This window comes from Polyodon spathula, chromosome 5, assembly GCF_017654505.1.
Source record: "Polyodon spathula isolate WHYD16114869_AA chromosome 5, ASM1765450v1, whole genome shotgun sequence".
Taxonomy (NCBI): Eukaryota; Metazoa; Chordata; class Actinopteri; order Acipenseriformes; family Polyodontidae; genus Polyodon; species Polyodon spathula.
Window position 1 is genome coordinate 750,640 of NC_054538.1, and position 24,832 is coordinate 775,471.

Here is a 24,832-nt window from a genome sequence, read left to right on the forward strand (position 1 = left end):
TGCAACCTGTTCTTAGCCATTGCTGGTTAGCCCGGGGGTTCTTTGAGTTCCTGTGGAATAATAATGTAGCTGTGTAAGGGTTTGTACGATCCCTTGTTTCTTGCAACATCATTTTACATGGTAGCACTTGCCTTGCCGTAACAGCACCTCAAAAGCAGAGTTTTGCTGTTGGCTCTGAAAAACGTGATTTGTGTTTGCTTTGTATCAACCAGTGTTGGAATGATTAACAGAGTGGGTGTTGTATATTGGAAAACATCTCTATAGGTATTCTCTCTCTCTCTCTCTCTCTCTCTCTCTCTGTGTATATATATATATATATATATATATATATATGCACACACACATATATATATAGCCTTGCAAAAATATTCAGACCCCTGATCAATTCTCTCATATTACTGAATTACAAATGGTACACTGAAATTTCGTTCTGTTCGATATTTTATTTTAAAACACTTAAACTCAAAATCAATTACTGTAAGGTGACATTGGTTTTATGTTGGGAAATATTTTTAAGAAAAATAGAAAAACTGAAATATCTTGCTTGCATAAGTATTCAACCCCCACACATTAATATTTGGTAGAGCCACCTTTCGCTGCAATAACAGCTTTAAGTCTTTTGGGGTAAGTATGTACCAGCTTTGCACACAGTGTCGGTGTGATTTTGGCCCATTCTTCTTGGCAGATTTGCTCCAGGTTGTTCAGGTTGGTTGGACGACGCTTGTGGACCGCAATTTTCAAATAGTGCCACAGATTCTCAATGGGACTGAGATCAGGACTTTGACTGGGCCACTGTAGGACATTCACCTTTTTGTTCTTGAGCCACTCCAATGTTGCTTTGGCCTTGTGCTTGGGATCATTGTCCTGCTGAAAGGTGAATTTCCTCCCAAGCTTCAGTTTTTTAGCGGACTGAAGCAGATTCTCTTGCAGCATTTTCCTGTATTTTGCTCCATCCATTCTTCCTTCAATTGTAACAAGATGCCCAGTCCCCACAGCATGATGCTGCCACCACCATACTTCACTGTAGGAATGGTGTGTCTTGAGGCATGGGCAGTGTTAGGTTTGCGCCACATGTAGCACTTTGAGTTTTGGCCAAAAAGCTCTATCTTGGTCTCATCTGACCACAAAACCTTTTCCCACATCACAGCTGGGTCACTTTCATGCTTTCTGGCAAACTCCAGACGTGCTTTCAGATGGTACTTTTTGAGTAATAGCTTCTTTCTTGCCACCCTCCCATACAGGCCAGTGTTATGCAGAGCTCTTGATATGGTTGACTGGTGCACCATTACTCCACTCCCAGCCACTGAACTCTGTAGCTCCTTCAAAGTGATTGTTGGCCTCTCTGTGGCTTCTCTCACAAGTCTCCTTCTTGTTTGAGCGTTGAGTTTTGAGGGACGGCTTTTTCTTGGCAGTGCCTGGGTAGTGTGATGCAGCTTCCACTTCCTGATTATTGATCCAACTGTGCTCACTGGGATAGCCAAACACTTGGATATTATTTTGTACCCTTTCCTTTGTACCTAATCTATGCATTTGTATTACTTTATCTCTAACTTCTGTAGAATGCTCTTTGGTCTTCATTTTCCTTCAGATTCACAGCCTTACCAATGATCCTTCAACAGTGGGGTTTTTATCCAGAAAATGTGACAGCAACTTTAATGGTTCACAGGTGGAGGCCAATGGTAAGGTAATTGTGTCCTCGTTTGGGCAATTTCTTTCATTGGTGCAAACTGGGAGCTTCCACAGTACAGGGGTTGAATACTTATGCAAGCAAGATATTTCAGTTTTTTATTTTTCTTAAAAAATATTTCCCAACATAAAACCAATGTCACCTTACAATAATTGATTCTGAGTTTCAGTGTTTAAAAATAAAATATCAAACAGAACGAAATTTCAATGTACCATTTGTAATTCAGTAATATGAGAGAATTGGTCAGGGGTCTGAATACTTTTGCACTGGCATATATATATATATATATATATATATATATATATATATATATATATATATATATACACACACACACACACACACACACACACACACACAAACACATACTTGTACAAGCTGGTGTTATGTACTAAACAAACATCTCTCTACATAGATACACATATATCTGTATTGTACTTGGTAGCAAGGAACCTGGGAACTCCATTTCACCTAATTTTTAGGGAAAGGCCAAGTGGAAGATCTGGTACCTTCTGAAATATATTATTCACACAAAGATAAGAGCTGTCAAAACAAACTAAATAATTAGATTTAATTGGGTCTTCTGACGTAAGAAGCCAAGCAAAAACTTTACAAAAATCAAAAGTAAAATCCTGGTCAAGTATCACGCAGCTTGATCTCACAAATTTTGTGGTCCATGCTCTGAAGATCTCTGAAAAAGCTGGTTGCTGCTTGGTCGTATTTAGAAGTCTCTGCTTTTGAAGACATTTCTTGTTTTTATGTTGTATTCTACAACTACACTTCCATATAGTAGAAGGTATGAACAATTTTGAATTGATATCTCATTTATACTAATGCATTGCTAGAAGGTATTGGATTTAGATTTTAGCTTTGGAGAGTGATATATTGGATGTTGTAGGATTTAGCAGTGGCCGCTTTAGTGGTTTGCATATCTAGCCTAAGGGCTGGGTATGTAGTAACCATACCTGTATTACTGTGTTGAAGTATTAATGCTGTTAAACCTTTAAAGGCACTGGAATCGCCCAGACTGCCTATTGCTTGAGATTTGCTGCAGCCTGCAACTACCCAATCCATTTTTAAGCATTTAATAAACAAAAGGAGCACTACTACTGCTACTACTACTTCTAATGAAATGAGTCTGTGTGATTTTCTTGATGATTAAAAAGTTGTCTGGACATATAGCACACCGAGTGCATGAACAAAACCACTTCCAGGAGTTTAAAACATCTGTCCTCCTTGAACGTCTCCCCTGAGTTCAAGAGTGCGCTCAGAGCAATGAAAGAAGTACGTGTGAATCTGACACAGCGGTTCTATTTTTTTTTAATTCAAGAGAAATATTTTCTGCGCACTTGGTAAAACACATCGGTGTACATGTGACCCCAGCATGTACACAGCAAGGGAGTGAAACCAAGCAGCAGTCTGTTGAAAGGCTCTTTTGAAAACGTGTTAATAAAAGATGAACAAAAAGTGGTACTGTTTTAAGGTAGGTCCCAGTTTACCATGAGTTCACTGTAACAAACACAAACCAATATGAAGCTGTTACTGATCAATTCACATGAAGGACCAATGGAAACACAAACCAATATGAAGCTGTTACTGATCAATTCACATGAAGGACCAATGGAAACACAAACCAATATGAAGCTGTTACTGATCAATTCACATGAAGGACCAATGGAAACACAAACCAATATGAAGCTGTTACTGATCAATTCACATGAAGGACCAATGGAAACACAAACCAATATGAAGCTGTTACTGATCAATTCACATGAAGGACCAATGGAAACACAAACCAATATGAAGCTGTTACTGATCAATTCACATGAAGGACCAATGGAAACACAAACCAATATGAAGCTGTTACTGATCAATTCACATGAAGGACCAATGGAAACACAAACCAATATGAAGCTGTTACTGATCAATTCACATGAAGGACCAATGGAAACACAAACCAATATGAAGCTGTTACTGATCAATTCACATGAAGGACCAATAGAAATACAAAGCAATATTCAACTGTTACTAATCAATTAAAAACATGAAAATTACTTGCTTGTATCTGAGTAACTATTTCATTTTTTTTTTTTTCCTTTGCGGCTATGCCTGCACCCATACAGTAATGTGTGAGTGTTCAGCTGTAAGCCCAAGGGGAGAGCATACCTGGAACACTTGCAGGAGAGATGGGACCAGACCTGGACTGGTTGCTCCCGACGGGAGAGCCCACTGGGGAGGGAGAGGGGCCGCTGCGCATGCTGGAGAGGTGAGGAGAGGCATGGGGAGAGAAGGGAGACTGCGCTGGGTTGCTCTGCTCCCCCTGACTGCTTGTAGAGCCCGAGGTACTGACAGCAGAGCTCAGAGCGGCTTCGGTTCCTGTGGTCAAGTCATCGATGGAACCAGACATGTCCTGGAAAACAGAGCAAGAAAGAGTATTAACTTTCTGTCATCACTGAAGAGAAAGTGCGCGTGATAGGCAGACTACCTCTGCATAACCCAAAAATGCACGTCAACACAGTGCAATTATACCATCGTATGCATTTTCTGTTGTATAAAGACTTGCTGGCATAGGTGCAAAAAGACGGGCCATGAGAAAAACTGTGCTACATTCTTTCAAACACAAGAAACATTCTCTTTGAGCCTCTGCTTGTTCTCGAATACTGTACCATACCTCCTGTGTGTTGTTTTCCGAACGGCCACCGACACGGAGCGTTTCGGCGACGGAGATTGATGCAGACACTCTAAAGGTAATACTTTTTAATCAACATTGAGGCTTGAAAAATGAAATGAATTGTCCTAAATACGATTCTTCTGTGGTCCTAACCCTAACATTAAGGTAGGTGTATGTGCAGGGCTCGCAAAATCGCTAGCCCGACTTTCCAGAACAACCGACAGGCAATCCAATTTCTCACTCTATAACAAGATAACGTTCTGTGCTTTAATCAAACAGCGTTTCCCAACCGAGACTCCGCTCACTGACCATCCTGGTAAAACACGTTCAGAGGGATCAATGTGTTTCAGTGGTAATGCTGGAGTGATTTCGGGGGTGACGCACACATTGCTTGTGACCACATCCCGTGAGGAGTGCCTATTTATCCAGTCAGCGCACTGGTATATATCACATGACTGTCTGCTCCAGTGAAGCGAAGGGTAAAACGGACACTACGACAGCCAAAATATGTGCTTTTATATTGAAGGCTACGGTTTTTTTTAAACAAAGTTACAGACTGGAATAACGAACTACAGTACTCTGCTCTGCTCACCAAGATTCACATTTTGTTATCTTGTTGTTACCTTTATTAAATTGTTAACGTTACTTCCCAACCCAGAAAAAAAAAAAAAAAAAATCGAATACAGCAGTTATCACTGACTCAGGTTTAGCACGTAGCATGTTAACATCGCTTTTTTCATTTCTTTGATGGGATTAATAAAATGTACCGGTAATTTTATTTTAAATGTATGGTGCTTGCTTGTAACTAACACAACAACCTCGGGTCTAAAACGTCAGCCCAGTGTAGATGTACTATTTACCTCCTTGCTATATGGCTTTCATTGTACGATTAAATACAGATTTAAAAAAAAATCAAATCAAATCAAACTGCTGCTGATGTTGGCTCGTCAGCTCTATGCAACCGGCACGGCAAGGCAACATTGATTTATTTATTTATTTTATCATCTTATTATTTTTTTAAATAAGGAACCAAGATTTCAGTTAACATCTGCAATTGAAACAAAACTGAAACTTTTTTGATGCGTTTTTTTGAAAAAAAAAAATGTGGGGGGTTTGTACTGCATTCTTCAATGAATAGCATATAGCCAGCATACTGGCTGCTGCATGCCTCAGACAGTACTGCACCTGTGATTCTACTTTTACTCAATCTCATTGCTATTAGTATTATTATTAGTGCTAGTAGGGACAAATACTGCAATAATAAAGAAAATAAAAGAATAAAACAGTACTAATAGTATTAATAGTTTAGCGAATGCCTTTATCCAAGGTGTCTTCCTCAACTTACTCCAGCAGCTTATATGGTTCGTTTTGGATTGTCCTTTTACTATAAAGAACAAAAGGCTTTGGACCCAAACAGGGTTGTTATAGCGAGGGTGCACTGTATTTAGTATTTGACTTATGTGTTTAATACACAACACTTGCACATTTTAATATATAATGTGTGCACATTTGTTATTTCATTTTTGTTATTTTTCACCTCCCATAGTGTTCAACATTTAACAAAGGGTATAAAGAAGTTTGGATCAGAATTCAGTATCATCCCTTACAAAAAAAGCAACATACTGCAAGTATACTTGTGCCAGAATTCTCTGGTTTTAATATATTATTGGTACCATTATACTATCTTATTTTAGCACAAGTATACTTGCAGTATACAAGTTTGTATATTCTTTTTTGTAAATAATGCAACGTAGTTCTCATATATTGGACATTTCTTAGATTATATCTTACTTCTCTTTTGCATGCCTGCATTGTCTCTTGCTAGATATGCACCTCCAGATTCTGACACATACTTTTAGAAAACCAGGAGCAACTTCTGCTCTGGATCAAAAAGCTATAATGCTCTGCGTCTGCCAGCCAGTGTGGATAACTATCAAAAAACTAGTAGACACTAACTAAAACACACGTCTGGAAAAAACAAATGGAAATCTGAAAAAAGTATGGAATTTTGATTTTGAAAAAGTGTGTGAACTCTGAGATACTATACCTATATTGAGTACATTGTACTTTGTACAAATCACAGTCCACAGCTAAATTATGGGCAACCTGACATTTTTTTTGGACAACCAAATGTCTACAATGGACAGCCCGAAGGGCAAGTACCATTACCAAAATTTTGCGACCCCTGATGTGTGTGGTTTGGAATTAAGAACTGATTTAAATCTTAAACTCAGCAGTGGAATTCTCTTTGCTGGCCCATCTTTCTACACCTGTGCCAGCTGGATGTGGCCTTTGGGTTCAGTTAAGAATGGCAAAAGAAGATACTTCCGGAAACAGCAGCCAACAAATTGAAAAGCTGTATTGATGTATTACACCGTCATAAACAGTGCTGCATTAAGGTACTGGCACATTGTTTTAAAGAGGAGGCTTGGAGATCCTCACATTGTCTGCCTGACACTTCTGCAGCAGACGCCACATGTTTAGGTACCTTGTTTAGGTTTTGTTTCGTCTACGGAGATTAAGGAAGGGTAAAGCTATGCTGTTCAATATCTGGGGAAAGAAGCTACAGTACAGGAGGAAGGCTGCAGTACAAATGTTCCTTCATGGGGTAAAAGTAGATTTTGAAACAAATAACACTGATGATTATTTCAGCAGCAAATGGGGTTAAGAAGCATTATATTTCTGGAGGGCATGGACTAGCGCATACAGAACTCTGTGCCAAACCTCGTATCCAAGCTGGCCTCAATTCAGGAGCAGCTCAGCTGGCTGCCAACAGAAAGTACAATTGTGCTGTCATGACAAGGTAAAATCTTCCATGCATCCAGCTGGCATAATTAATGATATGGAATCATTCATTTATATTAACACAAACACAAGGTCAGGGACCTTTTCTGGTGACAGGGACAAACTTGTTTTGTTTAATGGCATAAGGAATCCATAAATCCTGCGGCGTGGGCTATTCCGGCTGACAGCAGCGCGCCCGCCTCTGACAGCGAATGAATCCCTTTATCTTGGTTCAATTGCAATTTCAAGCAATAGGCAATCCTGGGCACTGAATCTCTCTGCTGTTATTGTTGCAGTGTTACAGCCTCAGCTCTACAGTACGTGTCTGTCTGATTCTGCTTGCCAGTCATAATAAGGTTCACTTTCATATCACATCAAGAGGCAGCTATCCTGCCAGTCACTGAGGGAGTAGAGCACAGTCACCACATCTGAAACAGCAGAAAACGGGCTTGCAATTTTTATTTGGACCTGCTGGTGATTAGGGTGATTTCTGCTGAAGCATGATTTATAGCACTAAAAGCAGATGTTATTATAAGTTTGTAGATTCGGTTGCTATCGGGTTATAAAGCTGCAGACAGTACAGTGATGCTCCGTTGAGTGCTCAGCGCCATATGAAAGAAACTCCAGATGCAGACAGTACAGTGATGCTCTGTTGAGTGATCAGCTCCACATGAAAGAAACTCCAGATGCAGACAGTACAGTGATGCTCTGTTGAGTGCTCAGCTCCACATGAAAGAAACTCCAGATGCAGACAGTACAGTGATGCTCTGTTGAGTGCTCAGCTCCACATGAAAGAAACTCCAGATGCAGACAGTACAGTGATGCTCTGTTGAGTGATCAGCTCCACATGAAAGAAACTCCAGATGCAGACAGTACAGTGATGCTCTGTTGAGTGCTCAGCTCCACATGAAAGAAACTCCAGATGCAGACAGTACAGTGATGCTCTGTTGAGTGCTCAGCTCCACATGAAAGAAACTCCAGATGCAGACAGTACAGTGATGCTCTGTTGAGTGATCAGCTCCACATGAAAGAAACTCCAGATGCAGACAGTACAGTGATGCTCTGTTGAGTGCTCAGCTCCACATGAAAGAAACTCCAGATGCAGACAGTACAGTGATGCTCTGTTGAGCGCTCAGCTCCACATGAAAGAAACTCCAGATGCAGACAGTACAGTGATGCTCTGTTGAGTGCTCAGCTCCACATGAAAGAAACTCCAGATGCAGACAGTACAGTGATGCTCTGTTGAGCGCTCAGCTCCACATGAAAGAAACTCCAGATGCAGACAGTACAGTGATGCTCTGTTGAGTGCTCAGCTCCACATGAAAGAAACTCCAGATGCAGACAGTACAGTGATGCTCTGTTGAGCGATCAGCTCCACATGAAAGAAACTCCAGATGCAGACAGTACAGTGATGCTCTGTTGAGTGCTCAGCTCCACATGAAAGAAACTCCAGATGCAGACAGTACAGTGATGCTCTGTTGAGTGATCAGCTCCACATGAAAGAAACTCCAGATGCAGACAGTACAGTGATGCTCTGTTGAGTGCTCAGCTCCACATGAAAGAAACTCCAATGCAGACAGTACAGTGATGCTCTGTTGAGTGCTCAGCTCCACATGAAAGAAACTCCAGATGCAGACAGTACAGTGATGCTCTGTTGAGTGCTCAGCGCCACATGAAAGAAACTCCAGATGCAGACAGTACAGTGATGCTCTGTTGAGTGATCAGCTCCACATGAAAGAAACTCCAGATGCAGACAGTACAGTGATGCTCTGTTGAGCGCTCAGCGCCACATGAAAGAAACTCCAGATGCAGACAGTACAGTGATGCTCTGTTGAGCGCTCAGCGCCACATGAAAGAAACTCCAGATGCAGACAGTACAGTGATGCTCTGTTGAGTGCTCAGCTCCACATGAAAGAAACTCCAGATGCAGACAGTACAGTGATGCTCTGTTGAGCGCTCAGCTCCACATGAAAGAAACTCCAGATGCAGACAGTACAGTGATGCTCTGTTGAGCGCTCAGCTCCACATGAAAGAAACTCCAGATGCAGACAGTACAGTGATGCTCTGTTGAGTGATCAGCTCCACATGAAAGAAACTCCAGATGCAGACAGTACAGTGATGCTCTGTTGAGTGATCAGCTCCACATGAAAGAAACTCCAGATGCAGACAGTACAGTGATGCTCTGTTGAGCGCTCAGCTCCACATGAAAGAAACTCCAGATGCAGACAGTACAGTGATGCTCTGTTGAGCGCTCAGCTCCACATGAAAGAAACTCCAGATGCAGACAGTACAGTGATGCTCTGTTGAGTGCTCAGCGCCACATGAAAGAAACTCCAGATGCAGACAGTACAGTGATGCTCTGTTGAGTGCTCAGCTCCACATGAAAGAAACTCCAGATGCAGACAGTACAGTGATGCTCTGTTGAGTGATCAGCTCCACATGAAAGAAACTCCAGATGTTATCCATTCTGCTGTGACTATTGTTGTCCATCAGGAACTCGGGAGGATGCAGTGAACGTTAATAGTGGCCTCAAGGTAAAGACAACACAAAGTAATAAGTAGGTAATAACCTAATAAGTAGGTGTCAGTGATGGTGATTCCTGATTCAGTAGCTGAATGTAAAAGAGAAAACCAAAACTGTGGTATTTTCTGGTATACTACCCGCACCTTGCAAAGGACCATATGGACAGCTGGAAATAATTAATCAAAACGAATGGCTGAAGACGTGGTGCACACGGGAAGGCTTCACCTATCTTGATCATTGGACCATATTCTACAACGAGGACCATCTGTATAGACGGGATGGACTGCATTTAAATAACAAGGGAACTAGTCTACTCGGAGAAAAGATCCTCGAGCAGGTTCGGAAGCATTTAAACTAGAAAGGAAGGGGGGAGAAATCAACAAAAAAACAGAAGGGAGACCGCATCAAAACAAGAACAACAACTCAGGTAAGACAACCATTAAATGTATTTATCTAAATGCTAGAAGTATCAGAAACAAAATTCTAGAACTTGAAGCTACTGCACTAACAGGTAACTATGATGTGATAGGTGTTACAGAAACGTGGTTATCTGAGAGTGATGGGGACGAATATAATATTTGTGGGTATACACTGTATAGGAAAGACAGGCAGGACAGAAGAGGAGGAGGGGTAGCGCTATACATAAGAAACAGTCTTGAAGCCCAGGTGTTAAACCTGGGCAAAGAAAATAAAACCGAATCAATATGGGTCAGAATAACAGACAAAAATTCAAAAGGCATAATAACAGGAGCATGCTATAGACCGCCATTTTCAGACGGTGAGCACAATAATCTGTTATACAATGACATTAGAAATGTGTGTAGCAAAGGAGAAGCCATACTAATGGGGGATTTCAACTTCCCCCAAATAAAATGGGAAAACCCGGTGGGTAGCACGAAGGATGAAATAGAAATGGTGGAAATGACAAATGACTGCTTCCTAACACAATTTGTGAAGGCACCCACTAGAGGGGAGGCATGCCTTGATTTAGTCTTTTCAAATAACGAAGATAGAATAACTAAAACAGAGGTCAGAGAACCACTGGCAAACTCAGACCACAACATGGTCTCATTTGAAGTGTTTTTTAAATCCCCAAAAGTAAAGACTAAAGCTAAGGTTTACAATTTTAGAAAAGCAAACTATGAAGGCATGAAACAGAGACTAACAGAAGTAGATTGGAGTAAAATAGAGAAAACACCCACAGAAGAAGGATGGTTGTTCTTCAAAAATGTAGTACTAGAGGCGCAAAACAATTATATCCCTAAAGTAGACAAATCTAAATGTAAAACTAAATTGCCAAAATGGTTTAATAGATCAATTAAAAAAATATTCAGCGAAAAAAGGCACTTTACAGAGCATTAAAAAAGGACCAAAAAGAAAGTACGCAGAAAGAGTACACAGAACTGCAAACGCAAGTCAAAAAGGAAGTTAGAAAGGCCAAGAGAGAAATAGAAATGAACATTGCTAAGGGAGCTAAAACCAATTCCAAAATGTTTTTCCAATATTACAACAGCAAGAGAACATTCAAAGAGGAGATTAAATGTTTAAGAGATACAAATGGCAAAATCGTAGAGGAAGAAAAAAAAATAGCAAATATATTAAATGATTACTTTTCACAAGTTTTTACAAAGGAAGATACTGACAACATGCCCCACATGTCATCCAGTTCCTATCCAGTTTTAAATAACTTTAGCATAACTGAGGCAGAAGTGTTAAAGGGACTAGGAGCTCTTAAAATAAACAAATCCCCTGGGCCGGATGAGATCCTCCCAGTAGTACTCAAAGAAATGAAAGAAGTAATTTACAAACCGCTAACCAAGATCATGCAGCAGTCTCTTGACACAGGGGTGGTACCGACAGACTGGAAAATTGCAAACGTAATACCGATCCACAAAAAGGGAAACAAAACTGAACCAGGTAACTACAGACCAGTAAGCCTGACTTCTATTATATGCAAACTTATGGAAACTATAATAAGATCCAAAATGGAAAATTACCTATATGGTAACAGGGTACTGGGAGACAGTCAACATGGTTTTAGGAAAGGGAGATCGTGTCTAACTAACTTGCTTGATTTTTTTGAGGATGCAACATCGATAATGGATAATTGCAAAGCATATGACATGGTTTATTTAGATTTCCAGAAAGCTTTTGACAAAGTCCCGCACAAAAGATTAATTCTCAAACTGAACGCAGTTGGGATTCAAGGAAACGCATGTACATGGATTAGGGAGTGGTTAACATGTAGAAAACAGAAAGTACTGATTAGAGGAAAAAACCTCAGAATGGAGTGTGGTAACCAGCGGTGTACCACAGGGATCAGTATTAGGTCCTCTGCTATTCCTAATCTACATTAATGATTTAGATTCTGGTATAGTAAGCAAACTTGTTAAATTTGCAGACGACACAAAAGTAGGAGGAGTGGCAAACACTGTTGCAGCAGCAAAGGTCATTCAAAATGATCTAGACAAGATTCAGAACTGGGCAGACACATGGCAAATGACATTTAATAGAGAAAAGTGTAAGGTACTGCACGCAGGAAATAAAAATGTACATTATAAATATCATATGGGAGATATTGAAATTGGAGAAGGAATCTATGAAAAAGACCTAGGAGTTTTTGTTGACTCAGAAATGTCTTCATCTAGACAATGTGGGGAAGCTATAAAAAAGGCTAACAAGATGCTCGGATACATTGTGAAAAGTGTTGAATTTAAATCAAGGGAAGTAATGTTAAAACTGTACAATGCACTTGTAAGACCTCATCTTGAATATTGTGTGCAGTTCTGGTCACCTCGCTATAAAAAAGATATTGCTGCTCTAGAAAGAGTGCAAAGAAGAGCGACCAGAATTATTCCGGGCTTAAAAGGCATGTCATATGCAGACAGGCTAAAAGAATTGAATCTGTTCAGTCTTGAACAAAGAAGACTACGTGGCGACCTAATTCAAGCATTCAAAATTCTAAAAGGTATTGACAGTGTCGACCCAAGGGACTTTTTCAGCCTGAAAAAAGAAACAAGGACCAGGGGTCACAAATGGAGTTTAGAAAAAGGGGCATTCAGAACAGAAAATAGGAGACACTTTTTTACACAGAGAATTGTGAGGGTCTGGAATCAACTCCCCAGTAATGTTGTTGAAGCTGACACCCTGGGATCCTTCAAGAAGCTGCTTGATGAGATTTTGGGATCAATAAGCTACTAACAACCAAACGAGCAAGATGGGCCGAATGGCCTCCTCTCGTTTGTAAACTTTCTTATGTTCTTATGTTCTTATGTTCTTATCTCAAGGCAACACTGAAACATCCTGCTGAACTAGAACACTTTCTCTTGTGCCAGAGAGCAGAGTTTGGAATGCATTTATTTTTTGCTTCCCATCAAGGCAGGTCACAATCTTTCAGTTCACTAATTCCGGAATTGCACGCCTGCCAGGGATTTCCACACACAAACCTGACGTGGTGTCTCATTCATAAACCACTGAAGCTCTCTACAGCAGCTCAATGAACTCTGCAACGCCAAAAGAAAACCAACAAAGACACGTTTCAATTACACAGCAAACTGCCTCAGCTGGCTTCTCGCATAAACTGACCTTCGCTCTGCTGATTTGCACACTCAGGAAAGAAACAAAACAATGCTTTTTTTGCAGGGCAAAGGAAGTTCAGTACATGAAATACAGCACAAGTGGAACTTCCTTGCTGTTTGTAAACACCTACAAATGGAAATGTGGTCTAAACAAACAGCTGACAAGGTTTTCTAATGCAAACCAACTCTCAGTGAGACTGCTCTGTGAAAGTAATCACTGCCTCATATTTAAGAGTGAAGATGGCTCAGTTCAGCCACACACAAATAAGCTTGTAAGCTAGTATAATGTGTTAATGAGAGTGCAGTCAGCTCAAGACTTGACGATCTAGATTGTAAAGAGATGAGCTCACATGGAACAAGTATGAAGTGAAAGATAACATGAATGCATGACGAGGGCTCAGCCAAACTTCCCAAGACAGAGCTCACTGGATTAAATGCATGTCTCCAACAACTTAATCCAGGTGTTCAGCATATTCCAGTGCTGACAGACTACAGTATCCAGCTGTGTGTAGAATTACAGTGTGTACAGTACATTGTTACCACATTGCACAGGATTTACCTCAATAGCCTGTTTAACATGAAAATAAAAAACTACAGAAAGCATTGGCCTACGTGTGTCATCTAAAACAGCTACATTATTGAATCTCTTCTCATTCTGTTTTAACATCTTGGATGCCTGCAGGTAATCATGGATAAGTTATCGCTATGACTACAGTGCTGGGGCTCAGACCAAAACAAAGATTTTTTTATGATGCTGACGTTTCTAATGGAGTGCTCCTGACTGCCTTGTTTCCCACATCACAGGATTCCGTCTGCTGTGGCCGTGTGTTACATATACAGATGCATTTACAACAGCTATCACACAATGAGGATTATTTTTCCTCTTGCAAGTGCCCTATTTCCAATTTGTTTGCTTTAAACTGCACTGTGCAACATTGCATCTCCAAATTGCTGTCAGTTAATCCCAGATGGAAGCCTGTAGCAGCATGTTCATTCGCTTTTGAAGCATGTAGCCTAATTGTTATAATAAGAAAAAGATTGACATGCTAATAGTCACTTTTAAAATGACCAGCCCCTTACAATCAGCCGCCTGTTACAAATTCCATGCAGTATTTACTGTATGAATTCATACTGCCTAGCCCTTTCACTCGCCTCACATTGGACACTGCATTCTGTAGAGCACAGTCTTCTAATGCCCTTTCACTCTCCTCACATTGGACACTGCATTCTGTACAGCACATCCTTCTAATGCCCTTTCACTCACCTTACATTGGACACTGCATTCTGTAGAGCACATCCTTCTAATGCCCTTTCACTCGCCTCACATTGGACACTGCATTCTGTAGAGCACATCCTTCTAATGCCCTTTCACTCGCCTCACATTGGACACTGCATTCTGTAGAGCACAGTCTTCTAATGCCCTTTCACTCTCCTCACATTGGACACTGCATTCTGTACAGCACATCCTTCTAATGCCCTTTCACTCACCTCACATTGGACACTGCATTCTGTAGAGCACATCCTTCTAATGCCCTTTCACTCACCTTACATTGGACACTGCATTCTGTAGAGCACATCCTTCTAATGCCCTTTCACTCGCCTCACATTGGACACTGCATTCTGTAGAGCACAGTCTTCTAATGCCCTTTCACTCTCCTCACATTGGACACTGCATTCTGTACAGCACATCCTTCTAATGAGTTTGAAACAACCACATCTTGTATGATACTGCATTCTGCCAAAATCAATACTGTGATTGTCACTCTGGAAAATGCACTCTTCAAACCAGGACTAGCAATGCACTCTTCAAACCAGGACTAGCAATGTGCTCTTCAAACCAGGACTAGCAATGCACTCTTCAAACCAGGACTAGCAATGCACTCTTCAAACATGCACTAGGGCTGGACACACAGTGCTGCTTGTGACAAAATATCACAGTTTTCTGTTTCATTCTCTGCAGTTCTCAGATTCAATTCGATTCAATCTTTTTCTCTCACATCAGTATTTATAGTGAGTTCAGGGTCACTTCCAACACCTCCTGTTGCACCTGACAGCTTTCACAATGCCCTAAGGACACTGCGCTACTGCTTTGAAATCAATGAATTTTACACAGTGGGCAGACTGCTGCTTAGATCGAGCCTACCCTTCCCCCCAGCACAAGACAATATGATGAGAAACGCAAAAAGCAGCCGGCGATGCAGCTTGTCAAATTCAGTTAAGTATCCTGGATTATTTTTCTTCATATGCATCAATATTACTACATAGCTTTTAAATTATATTTTATCAATTTTACATTTCTTTATATATAGATTTTTTTATGCTGCTTATTTGACATACTGTATAATGTTAATGATACTCTTGATTTAAACAGATCAACAAACTGTTCCAAAGATCTGAACAACTGAATGCAAAATAAACAAAAAACTGTTGCTAAACTGCTTTATATCAAGACCCAAATGGAAAGTAGCCCTACAGAACAAATATATGTATTTTTTTATTTAAGTTTTAGTGAAGACTAGTTACCTTGAGGAAATGTTTCTGGAGACATTTATTTCTGTAAAAGCATTTTCCCCTGACACAGGCGCTGCCCGCCCCCCTGACCAGTTTTATCTTTTGTGTCCTGCAGACTGGTAATAATGAAAGTACAGAGTACAGGTTTCCAATCCTGTCCAGTAAGGGTGAGCGTTTACTGCGACAGGCCCCACAGCAGGCCTCTACATTCCTCACCTCTTCAAGAGCTGGGCAGCATCACCCCAGAAAAGGACACCTAGAGCCCAAGGATACATCTTCAGGACACACACTGACACAAAGACATACCTTAAAACGACAAGACATTTTATAATGAAGGGTTGGTACTGTAATGTCTAATACAGGGCCAAATAATAGCAGCTTTCTGTACAATAAATTATTCACCATCATAAAAAATCCAAAAGCACCGCTAATTAAGGGTAATAACAGTGGGCCGCATGCCTGCTGGGGGAATGGGTTCAGAGATTACGTTCACTGCAGAAGAGCTTTGGGTATTGAGATGTATTTGCTTTTACATTTCGTAATGCATTAAAGGGCTACATTATTATTATTATTATTATTATTATTATTATTATTATTATTATTATTACTATTATTATTATTCTGATCTTCAGTACGTGGTTATCCAAATTAAATGTTGTGCTCATTATCTTCAATTGGAAGCAGATGAAGCAAAATCAATGAGCTGCTTTCTATCTACTGTACAGTGCTGGAGCTGCTCTTGCCTCCCATATCAGACCTTGTGGGATCTCAGTGAATCCAAAGGGTTACAGCAGGAGAGCCGTGAACTCTGTCAAGCTGCTTCATCCTGCAAGAAAAGAAGCACTAGATATAATGCTATCAGATTATTCTTAACCCTGTTTATGAGCAGGCATGCCCATGGGATTTGGGAACATCAAATCAACAAAATAATAACACGTATTTAAAATGCATGTGCCGATGCGATGGCGACGGACGAATTATGTCTTTTTAGCTCAGTTAAATGGGGCTATGAGAAAATGTTATATTGAACAATGAATACCTTTTCAATTGGCAAAATTGGCTGATAAAACAGAAGACATTTCTTTTGTGAATCCCGAAGGACGGCAGGTTCTGAGACACTGTGTTCTCAAGTCTTACGATTTCAGTAACTGCACAGTACTGTGCCAAAAATAATTTGAAACAGGCAAGCTGAGAGTAGGGATGCAAGCTTACCAGCTTCTTGAAGTGCCCTTTAACAGCATGCCAGTCACAGCAATGCCCTCTCATACATTTTAAACCAGCCAAACATCTTTACATAGACGCTCTGTGGATAACACCCTGGCATTTACTGCACTTGAAACAGCTGTAACATTCCCTTTTTCATTCTTAACTGAGGAAACACAGAACCTACACATTGTCAGCAGCAAGCAGGAAAAGAATCATTTCTAAAACAAGCACAGTATGTTTACAATCACCACCTTCTGCTATACGTACTAATATTGCACATTCTTGGTACCTATTGCAGTTGGAAATGCAAGCAGCGCAGTATTTGCATTAGCCCAGCTGGAGCCTCTTTAGGAGCCCTTGCTTTGGGGTTGGATGTTGACCTGCTTCCCTTGGACTGCATGAATTAGTGGTGCGTGCGTGCGTGAATTAGTGGTGCGTGCGTGAATTAGTGGTGCGTGCGTGAATTAGTGCGTGCGTGCGTGCGTGCGTGAATTAGTGGTGCGTGCGTGCGTGCGTCACACAATAGTCCCAAGTGCTGGGACCGTATGATACTGAGTTATTGTAAGGAGTAGTTCATTTAAGAATTTGTTTAGTAGGCCTAGTTGAATGAAAGTCTTTACATAATGCTAACCACGGTGTCACTTTCCTATTAGAAATCTTTTTTTCTGTACTGGTGAGAAATAAATAAATACATGAAACTACTTGAGTATTCCACTGCGACTGCTTTCAGCCATCTCTGAATGAGCAGTTTTACATTTCTGATTAACCCACAAAGCTAAACAGGCTTTTAAAACAGAATCCACAGAGCACTTAAAATCTCTAACCAGGTGCAGTTGTTTGGTTCTTTTTTAAAATATATTTATTTATTTTCTTATTTACTCATCTCAGCTCTAATGCTTTTTTTTCTTTATTCCCAACTACACATTTTTCTGTTTTTTTTTTAAATCCTCATTTCTAATTCAGCTGCTGGTTCAGCTTAACCCCTCTTCTCAGCAATTAAAGCAAAGTGTGCATCCTTCATCTATCACACAGCCAGCTAAATAATGCATTGAGTCCTCCGCTCATCTTTTATCATCCCAATGACAGGCATTAGCATATCTCCTCAGTACAGCACGCCGGGATAATCACAGCAGAATGGGACAAAAGAGACTCTAATCACCAACCCTGCAAACTCACACAATGAAACTGGAGTGACAGTTCCGACAGGCCGTGCCCATGCAGAATGAAACTGGAGTGACAGCTCAGACAGGCCGTGATCCTGCAGAATGAAACTGGAGTGACAGTTCAGACAGACCGTGATCCTGCAGAATGAAACCAGAGTGACAGTTCAGACAGGCTGTGATCCTGCGGAATGAAACCAGAGTGACAGTTCAGACAGACCGTGATCCTGCAGAATGAAACCAGAGTGACAGTTCAGACAGGCCGTGATCCTGCAGAATGAAACTGGAGTGACAGTTCAGACAGGCCGTGATCCTGCAGAATGAAACCAGAGTGACAGTTCAGACAGGCTGTGATCCTGCAGAATGAAACTGGAGTGACAGTTCAGACAGGCTGTGATCCTGTCTGTGACTCATGTTAGAATCTCTGTTAAAAAGGGTCCTTTCTTCAGAGTACTGTATGTATGTCCAGCTCACTTTTTTTTTAAAATAAAATACATAAGAAAGTTTACAAACGAGAGGAGGCCATTCGGCCATTCTTGCTCGTTTGGTTGTTAGTAGCTTATTGATCCCAGAATCTCATCAAGCAGCTTCTTGAAGGATCCCAGGGTGTCAGCTTCAACAACATTACTGGGGAGTTGATTCCAAACCTTCACAATTCTCTTTGTAAAAAAGTGCCTCCTATTTTCTGTTCTGAATGCCCCTTTGTCTAACCTCCATTTGTGACCCCTGGTCCTTGTTTTTTTTTCATGTCGAAAAAGTCCCTTGGGTCGACACTGTCAATACCTTTTAGAATTTTGAATGCTTGAATTAGGTTGCCACGTAGTCTTCTTTGTTCAAGACTAAATAGATTCAATTCTTTTAGCCTGTTTGCATATGACATGCCTTTTAAACCCGCAATAATTCTGGTTGCTCTTCTTTGCACTCCTTCTAGAGCAGCAATATCCTTTTTGTAGTGAGGAGACCAGAACTGAACACAATATTCAAGATGAGGTCTTACTAATGCATTGTACAGTTTTAACATTACTTCCCTTAATTTAAATTCAACACTTTTCACAATGTATCCAAGCATCTTGTTCGCCTTTTTTAAAGCTTCCCCACATTGTCTAGATGAAGACATTTCAGAGTCAACAAAAACTCCTAGGTCTTTTTCATAGAGTCCTTCTTTAATTTCAGTATCTCCCATATGATATTTGTAATGTACATTTTTACTTCCTGCATGCAGTACCTTACACTTTTATCTAAATCTAAATAAACCAATTATCCATTATAAATTGCAATGATCCATTACTGAAGTTGCATCCTCAAAAAAATCAAGCAAGTTAGTTAGACACAATCTCCCTTTCCTAAAACCATGTTGACTGTCTCCCAGGATACTGTTACCATATAGGTCATTTTCCATTAGTTTGCATATAATAGAAGTCAGGCTTACTGGTCTGTAGTTACCTGGTTCAGTTTTGTTTCCCTTTTTGTGGATCGGTATTACGTTTGCAATTTTCCAGTCTGTCGGTACAAGCCCTGTGTCAAGAGACTGTTGCATGATCTTGGTTAGCGGTTTGTAAATAACTCCTTTCATTTCTTTGAGTAATATTGGGAGGATCTCATCCGGCCCAGGGGATTTGTTTATTTTAAGAGCTCCTAGTCCCTTTAACACTTCTGCCTTGTTTATGCTAAAGTTATTTAAAACTGGATAGGAACATGTTGTCTATATCCTCCTTTGTAAAAACTTGTGAAAAGTAATCACTTAATATATTTGCTATTTTTTTCTTCATCTATGATTTAGACATTTAATCTCCTCTTTGAATGTTCGCTTGCTGTTGTAATATTGGAAAAACATTTTGGAATTGGTTTTAGCCCCCTTAGCAATGTTCATTTCTATTTCTCTCTTGGCTTTTCTAACTTCCTGTTTGACTTGCATTTGCAGTTCTGTGTACTCTTTCTATGTACTTTCTTTTTGGTCCCTTTTTAACGCTCTGTAAAGTGCCTTTTTTCACTGAATTTTTTTTTAATTGATCTAATAAACCGTTTTGGCAATTTAGCTTTACATTTAGATTTGTCTAAATCTAGGAATGTAATTGTTTTGCGCCTTTAGTACTACATTTTTGAAGAACAGCTATCCTTTTTCTGTGGGTGTTTTCTCTATTTTACTCCAATCTACTTCCGTCAGTCTCTGTTTCATACCTTCATAGTTTGCTTTTCTAAAATTGTAAACCTTAGCTTTAGTCATTACTGTTAAAAAGCACTTCAAATGAGACCATGTTGTGGTCTGAGTTTGCTAGTGGTTCTCTGACCTCTGTTTTAGTTATTCTGTCTTCGGTATTTGAAAAGACTAGATCAAGGCATGCCTCCCCTCTAGTCAGTGCCTTGACAAATTGTGTTAGGAAGGAGTCATTTGTCATTTCCACCATTTCAATTTTGTCCGTCGTGCTCCCCACCATAAAAACAGTTTATGGTTGGATGCTGGAATGTGACTTTGCCTTTAAGCCCTCCAATATCTCACTGTCTGAACAGTGACAATGAGCTCTGGAAGTCTGAACAGTGTGCAATGAAGCTCTGGAAATCAGTCTGAACAGTGTGCAATGAGACTCTGGAAATCAGTCTGAACAGTGTGCAATGAAGCTCTGGAAGCCAGTCTGAACAGTGTGCAATGAAGCTCTGGAAGCCAGCCTGAACAGTGTGAAATGAGCTCTGGAAGCCAGTCTGAACAGTGTGCAATGAAGCTCTGGAAGTCAGTCTGAACAGTGTGCAATGAAGCTCTGGAAGCCAGTCTGAACAGTGTGCAATGAGCTTTGGAAGTCAGTCTGAACAGTGTGCAATGAGCTCTGGAAGCCAGTCTGAACAGTGTGTAATGAAGCTCTGGAAGTCAGTCTGAACAGTGTGTAATGAAGCTCTGGAATCAGTCTGAACAGTGTGTAATGAAGCTCTGGAAGTCAGTCTGAACAGTGTGCAATGAAGCTCTGGAAGTCAGTCTGAACAGTGTGCAATGAGCTCTGGAAGTCAGTCTGAACAGTGTGTAATGAAGCTCTGGAAGTCAGTCTGAACAGTGTGCAATGAGCTCTGGAAGCCAGTCTGAACAGTGTGCAATGAAGCTCTGGAAGTCAGTCTGAACAGTGTGCAATGAAGCTCTGGAAGTCAGTCTGAACAGTGTGCAATGAAGCTCTGGAAGTCAGTCTGAACAGTGTGCAATGAAGCTCTGGAAACCAGTCTGAACAGTGTGCAATGAAACTCTGGAAGCCAGTCTGAACAGTGTGCAATGAGCTCTGGAAGCCAGTCTGAACAGTGTGCAATGAGCTCTGGAAGCCAGTCTGAACAGTGTGCAATGAAGCTCTGGAAGTCAGTCTGAACAGTGTGCAATGAGCTCTGGAAGCCAGTCTGAACAGTGTGCAATGAGCTTTGGAAGTCAGTCTGAACAGTGTGCAATGAGCTCTGGAAGCCAGTCTGAACAGTGTGCAATGAGCTCTGGAAGTCAGTCTGAACAGTGTGCAATGAAGCTCTGGAAGCCAGTCTGAACAGTGTGCAATGAAGCTCTGGAAGTCAGTCTGAACAGTGTGCAATGAAGCTCTGGAAGCCAGTCTGAACAGTGTGCAATGAGCTCTGGAAGCCAGTCTGAACAGTGTGCAATGAAGCTCTGGAAGTCAGTCTGAACAGTGTGCAATGAAGCTCTGGAAGTCAGTCTGAACAGTGTGCAATGAAGCTCTGGAAGTCAGTCTGAACAGTGTGCAATGAAGCTCTGGAAGTCAGTCTGAACAGTGTGCAATGAAGCTCTGGAAGTCAGTCTGAACAGTGGGCAATGAAGCTCTGGAAACCAGTCTGAACAGTGTGCAATGAAACTCTGGAAGCCAGTCGGAACAGTGTGCAATGAAGCTCTGGAAAACTGAACAGTGTGCAGTGAGCTCTGGAAAACTGAACTAGGCTAGAGTGTCCCTCACAACCAGCATTAGCAGTATAAACACCTTTGATAGGAGTTCCACAGTGTACTGTATTGAAGAGGCGCTGAACTACTCACTGTAGACTCGAGGATCATCTTCTAATGTCAGTGTAGGTCAGCTCAAAGTGCTGATATTGTATTGCACTGGTTAGGTACAGGGTTCAGTTTAACATTATTCCCATGTACCTCCTTATTCACCAGCTTTGCTCTGAATTCTGCTTAACAGACACGTGCAACCACTTTAAGCTTTACATTGATTTCCCTTCCATCTGAAAAATGGTGATGGTAGAATTGTAACTTTCTTGTTCTCATTTAAAGCATGCCTCTTTTTTATTTTGCTCAATGGCTGTCCACTTTCCCACTCCCTCTCTCTCTCCTTTATTATATGAATTCACCTAGGCTCCCTCAAGCCTGCACCTCAATGGGCTTTAAAGACAGCGCTTCCCAGTGCTTCTACGGAGGAGAATCTCTTTGATGGAGATTCTGTTAACGAAAGCCGAAGATTATGCAGAGCCCTTCATTAACTATGCAGAACACAAACCACTGACACAAAGCGATAGTCAACTCACAGCACTGGGGCGGAAAGAACCCCTGACTCCTTCCAGCAGCGTTCACAACACATCAAATGCAGTCTAAGGGTAATTAAAACCAACTCTTCACAACAATGTAACCAATTCTACATTATTTTTGAGTACACCATGAGGACCCACTGTGAAGCACTAAAAGGCATGAGTGCCTCTATCTGAATACATTAATATCAGGGCTGCAGCTGAGGAAGCTACAAATAAATACTCCAAGGGCACATGTTTAACAACAGTCTAGGAAGAATCTGCTTCGAAAAACAAGTATGATGGTGTGCGGAGGCAATAAACAAGTGCTTGCAAGTGACTAGTGGGGAGACTGGGACACTGGGGTTATACTTCCACTAGCCTGCCTAATTATCCATTGAAAATCCACTGAAATGAAAAAAGAACAGAGTAGATAGGTGGTGCTGGTGCAGCAGGCCTCTTCTCAAGGACATTACAACAAAGAGGCTGGCATGTTACCGCTGTTCCTGCGATTCTGTTTAATACAACACTTACAAAAACACAAGAGATACATCCAGCTCTCCAGCTTCAATCGCTGCACTAAGAGATACAAATGAGACACACTCACAAAAAAAAGACAAATAAACAATGGGTAAAAATGGATGAGAAACACAGCCACTGCACATTGTGTTCGTTTTGATTTAAGATCGAAATTCAGCTAAAACCTCACGACTGTCCAGAAGAAAAGCAGCCCTGGGAAATGATGGGCAGCACTTGTAGGTGCAGAACACAGGCAAAGCAAAGCAAAGCAGCAGATTCAGAAATGCATTGAGGCGAATGACAGGGTGTTGCTCTCGTCTATCAGCAGTGGTCCAATGTATGGATATACAAAACAGCTTGGAAGAGGAGTAGTGGGTTATGGTTTTGGTGACGGGTGTGATCTCCTCAGTGTTCACACAGATGCACTCGTGCTGGCGTGTGTATTACAGCCAGGCACATTCCTGCAGAACACTGATTCAGACAGGAACTGTGCTACACGCCTAGATCGGAGACATTCCAACCCTGCCAGCATGCCAGCAATGGTAAATGGAATGAATAATAAGTGCTTGACAAGGACACTGTGATGAGTCAAAGGGTTTTCGGTCTGTGATTCAGCCTCCTGACAGTAGATGGCATCAAACCAACTCGGGACTTCCCTTACCAAGATCTCGTGACCATGGCGAAAGTCATCTTTTGAGGGGTGGCACCTTGGTGAGGGGCGGAAGTACGAGTATGTAAATTCCAGCCACTGGAGTCAAGTGAAGGAGAAGGACACGTGTCGGTTGGGGATTGGTGTTCCACTGACTACAGAGGCGGGACATTACATACTAAAGGGAACGTACTACTGTGTTCGGGGTTGGTCCGAAAGTAAAGTAGGAGGAGTAACGGGTGGAGGGAGAGTCTGGTTTTGTGCAGCGGGATTTTTGAAACACTAACATTTCTTTTGTCTTTTTTTTGTTTATGTATGGTCACCACGAAGACAAATTAAAGACGAGTCATCACAGTTTGTTTTGGATTCCACCCCTGCACTCCTTCCCTCACACCATTTTGTTTTTCGTTTGTTATTTAATCCTTTTGTTGTGTATAGAAAATAAAAATAAATTATTTTATTTCTGTACACATAAATTACTGTCTGGACATTCCATTTAATACACTCTCGCCTCACAGACACACTGAACAACAAGGGCAAGACCTGCAAGCCAGTGGCAAACTGACGAGAGTGGGGAGTCTGTGGCACACTGGACAGGTGCTCTTAACTCAGCTCTTGCAGTGATCCGCTGTGCCACCACATTGTGGATGTGTACAGTATGGAAGGGAATAATAGGGGGGCTGTCCACATAGTGAAAAAAGCATGTGCAAATAGGTGTAGATGGGTATAAACAAGGGAAGCTAAAATCAAGTACATTTGTTTCATACAGAACAGCTTTTATACAATACACTTTACATTTAATTAGAGCACAAGCAACTTCAAGCCAATCTTTCCAGGCCACATGCTAGTGCTCCGAGAGTCCAGCAGATGGCAGACTCAGTGGCTGCAAACCAAGCATTTCATAATCAGACTTGTAGAGAGAGTGGGCTATACAAAACCAGCCCCAACAAAGCCTTGTGTTCCAGCTATCTTACCTTCCCAGTGTGGGAATCCATTCTGTTATCAAAGGTTACATCTGTCTGGAGAAACACAATGGCCTTTTACTAGCCACTGCTTACTGGAATTTACAGT

The 24,832-nt window shown here is 41.1% G+C and overlaps 1 protein-coding gene across 11 annotated transcripts in view; it reads right to left on the reverse strand.

Moving 5' to 3' along the window:
- The window catches only part of LOC121315379 (AT-rich interactive domain-containing protein 1B-like), a 189,203-nt gene that overhangs the window by 94,431 nt on the left and 69,940 nt on the right, over positions 1-24,832 (reverse strand). For all 11 annotated transcript variants that reach the window (XM_041249417.1, XM_041249413.1, XM_041249419.1 and 8 more), the window contains one exon: positions 3,854-4,097. In XM_041249417.1, the coding sequence (XP_041105351.1) occupies positions 3,854-4,097 (244 nt within the window). The remainder of the gene's footprint in view (positions 1-3,853; positions 4,098-24,832) is intronic.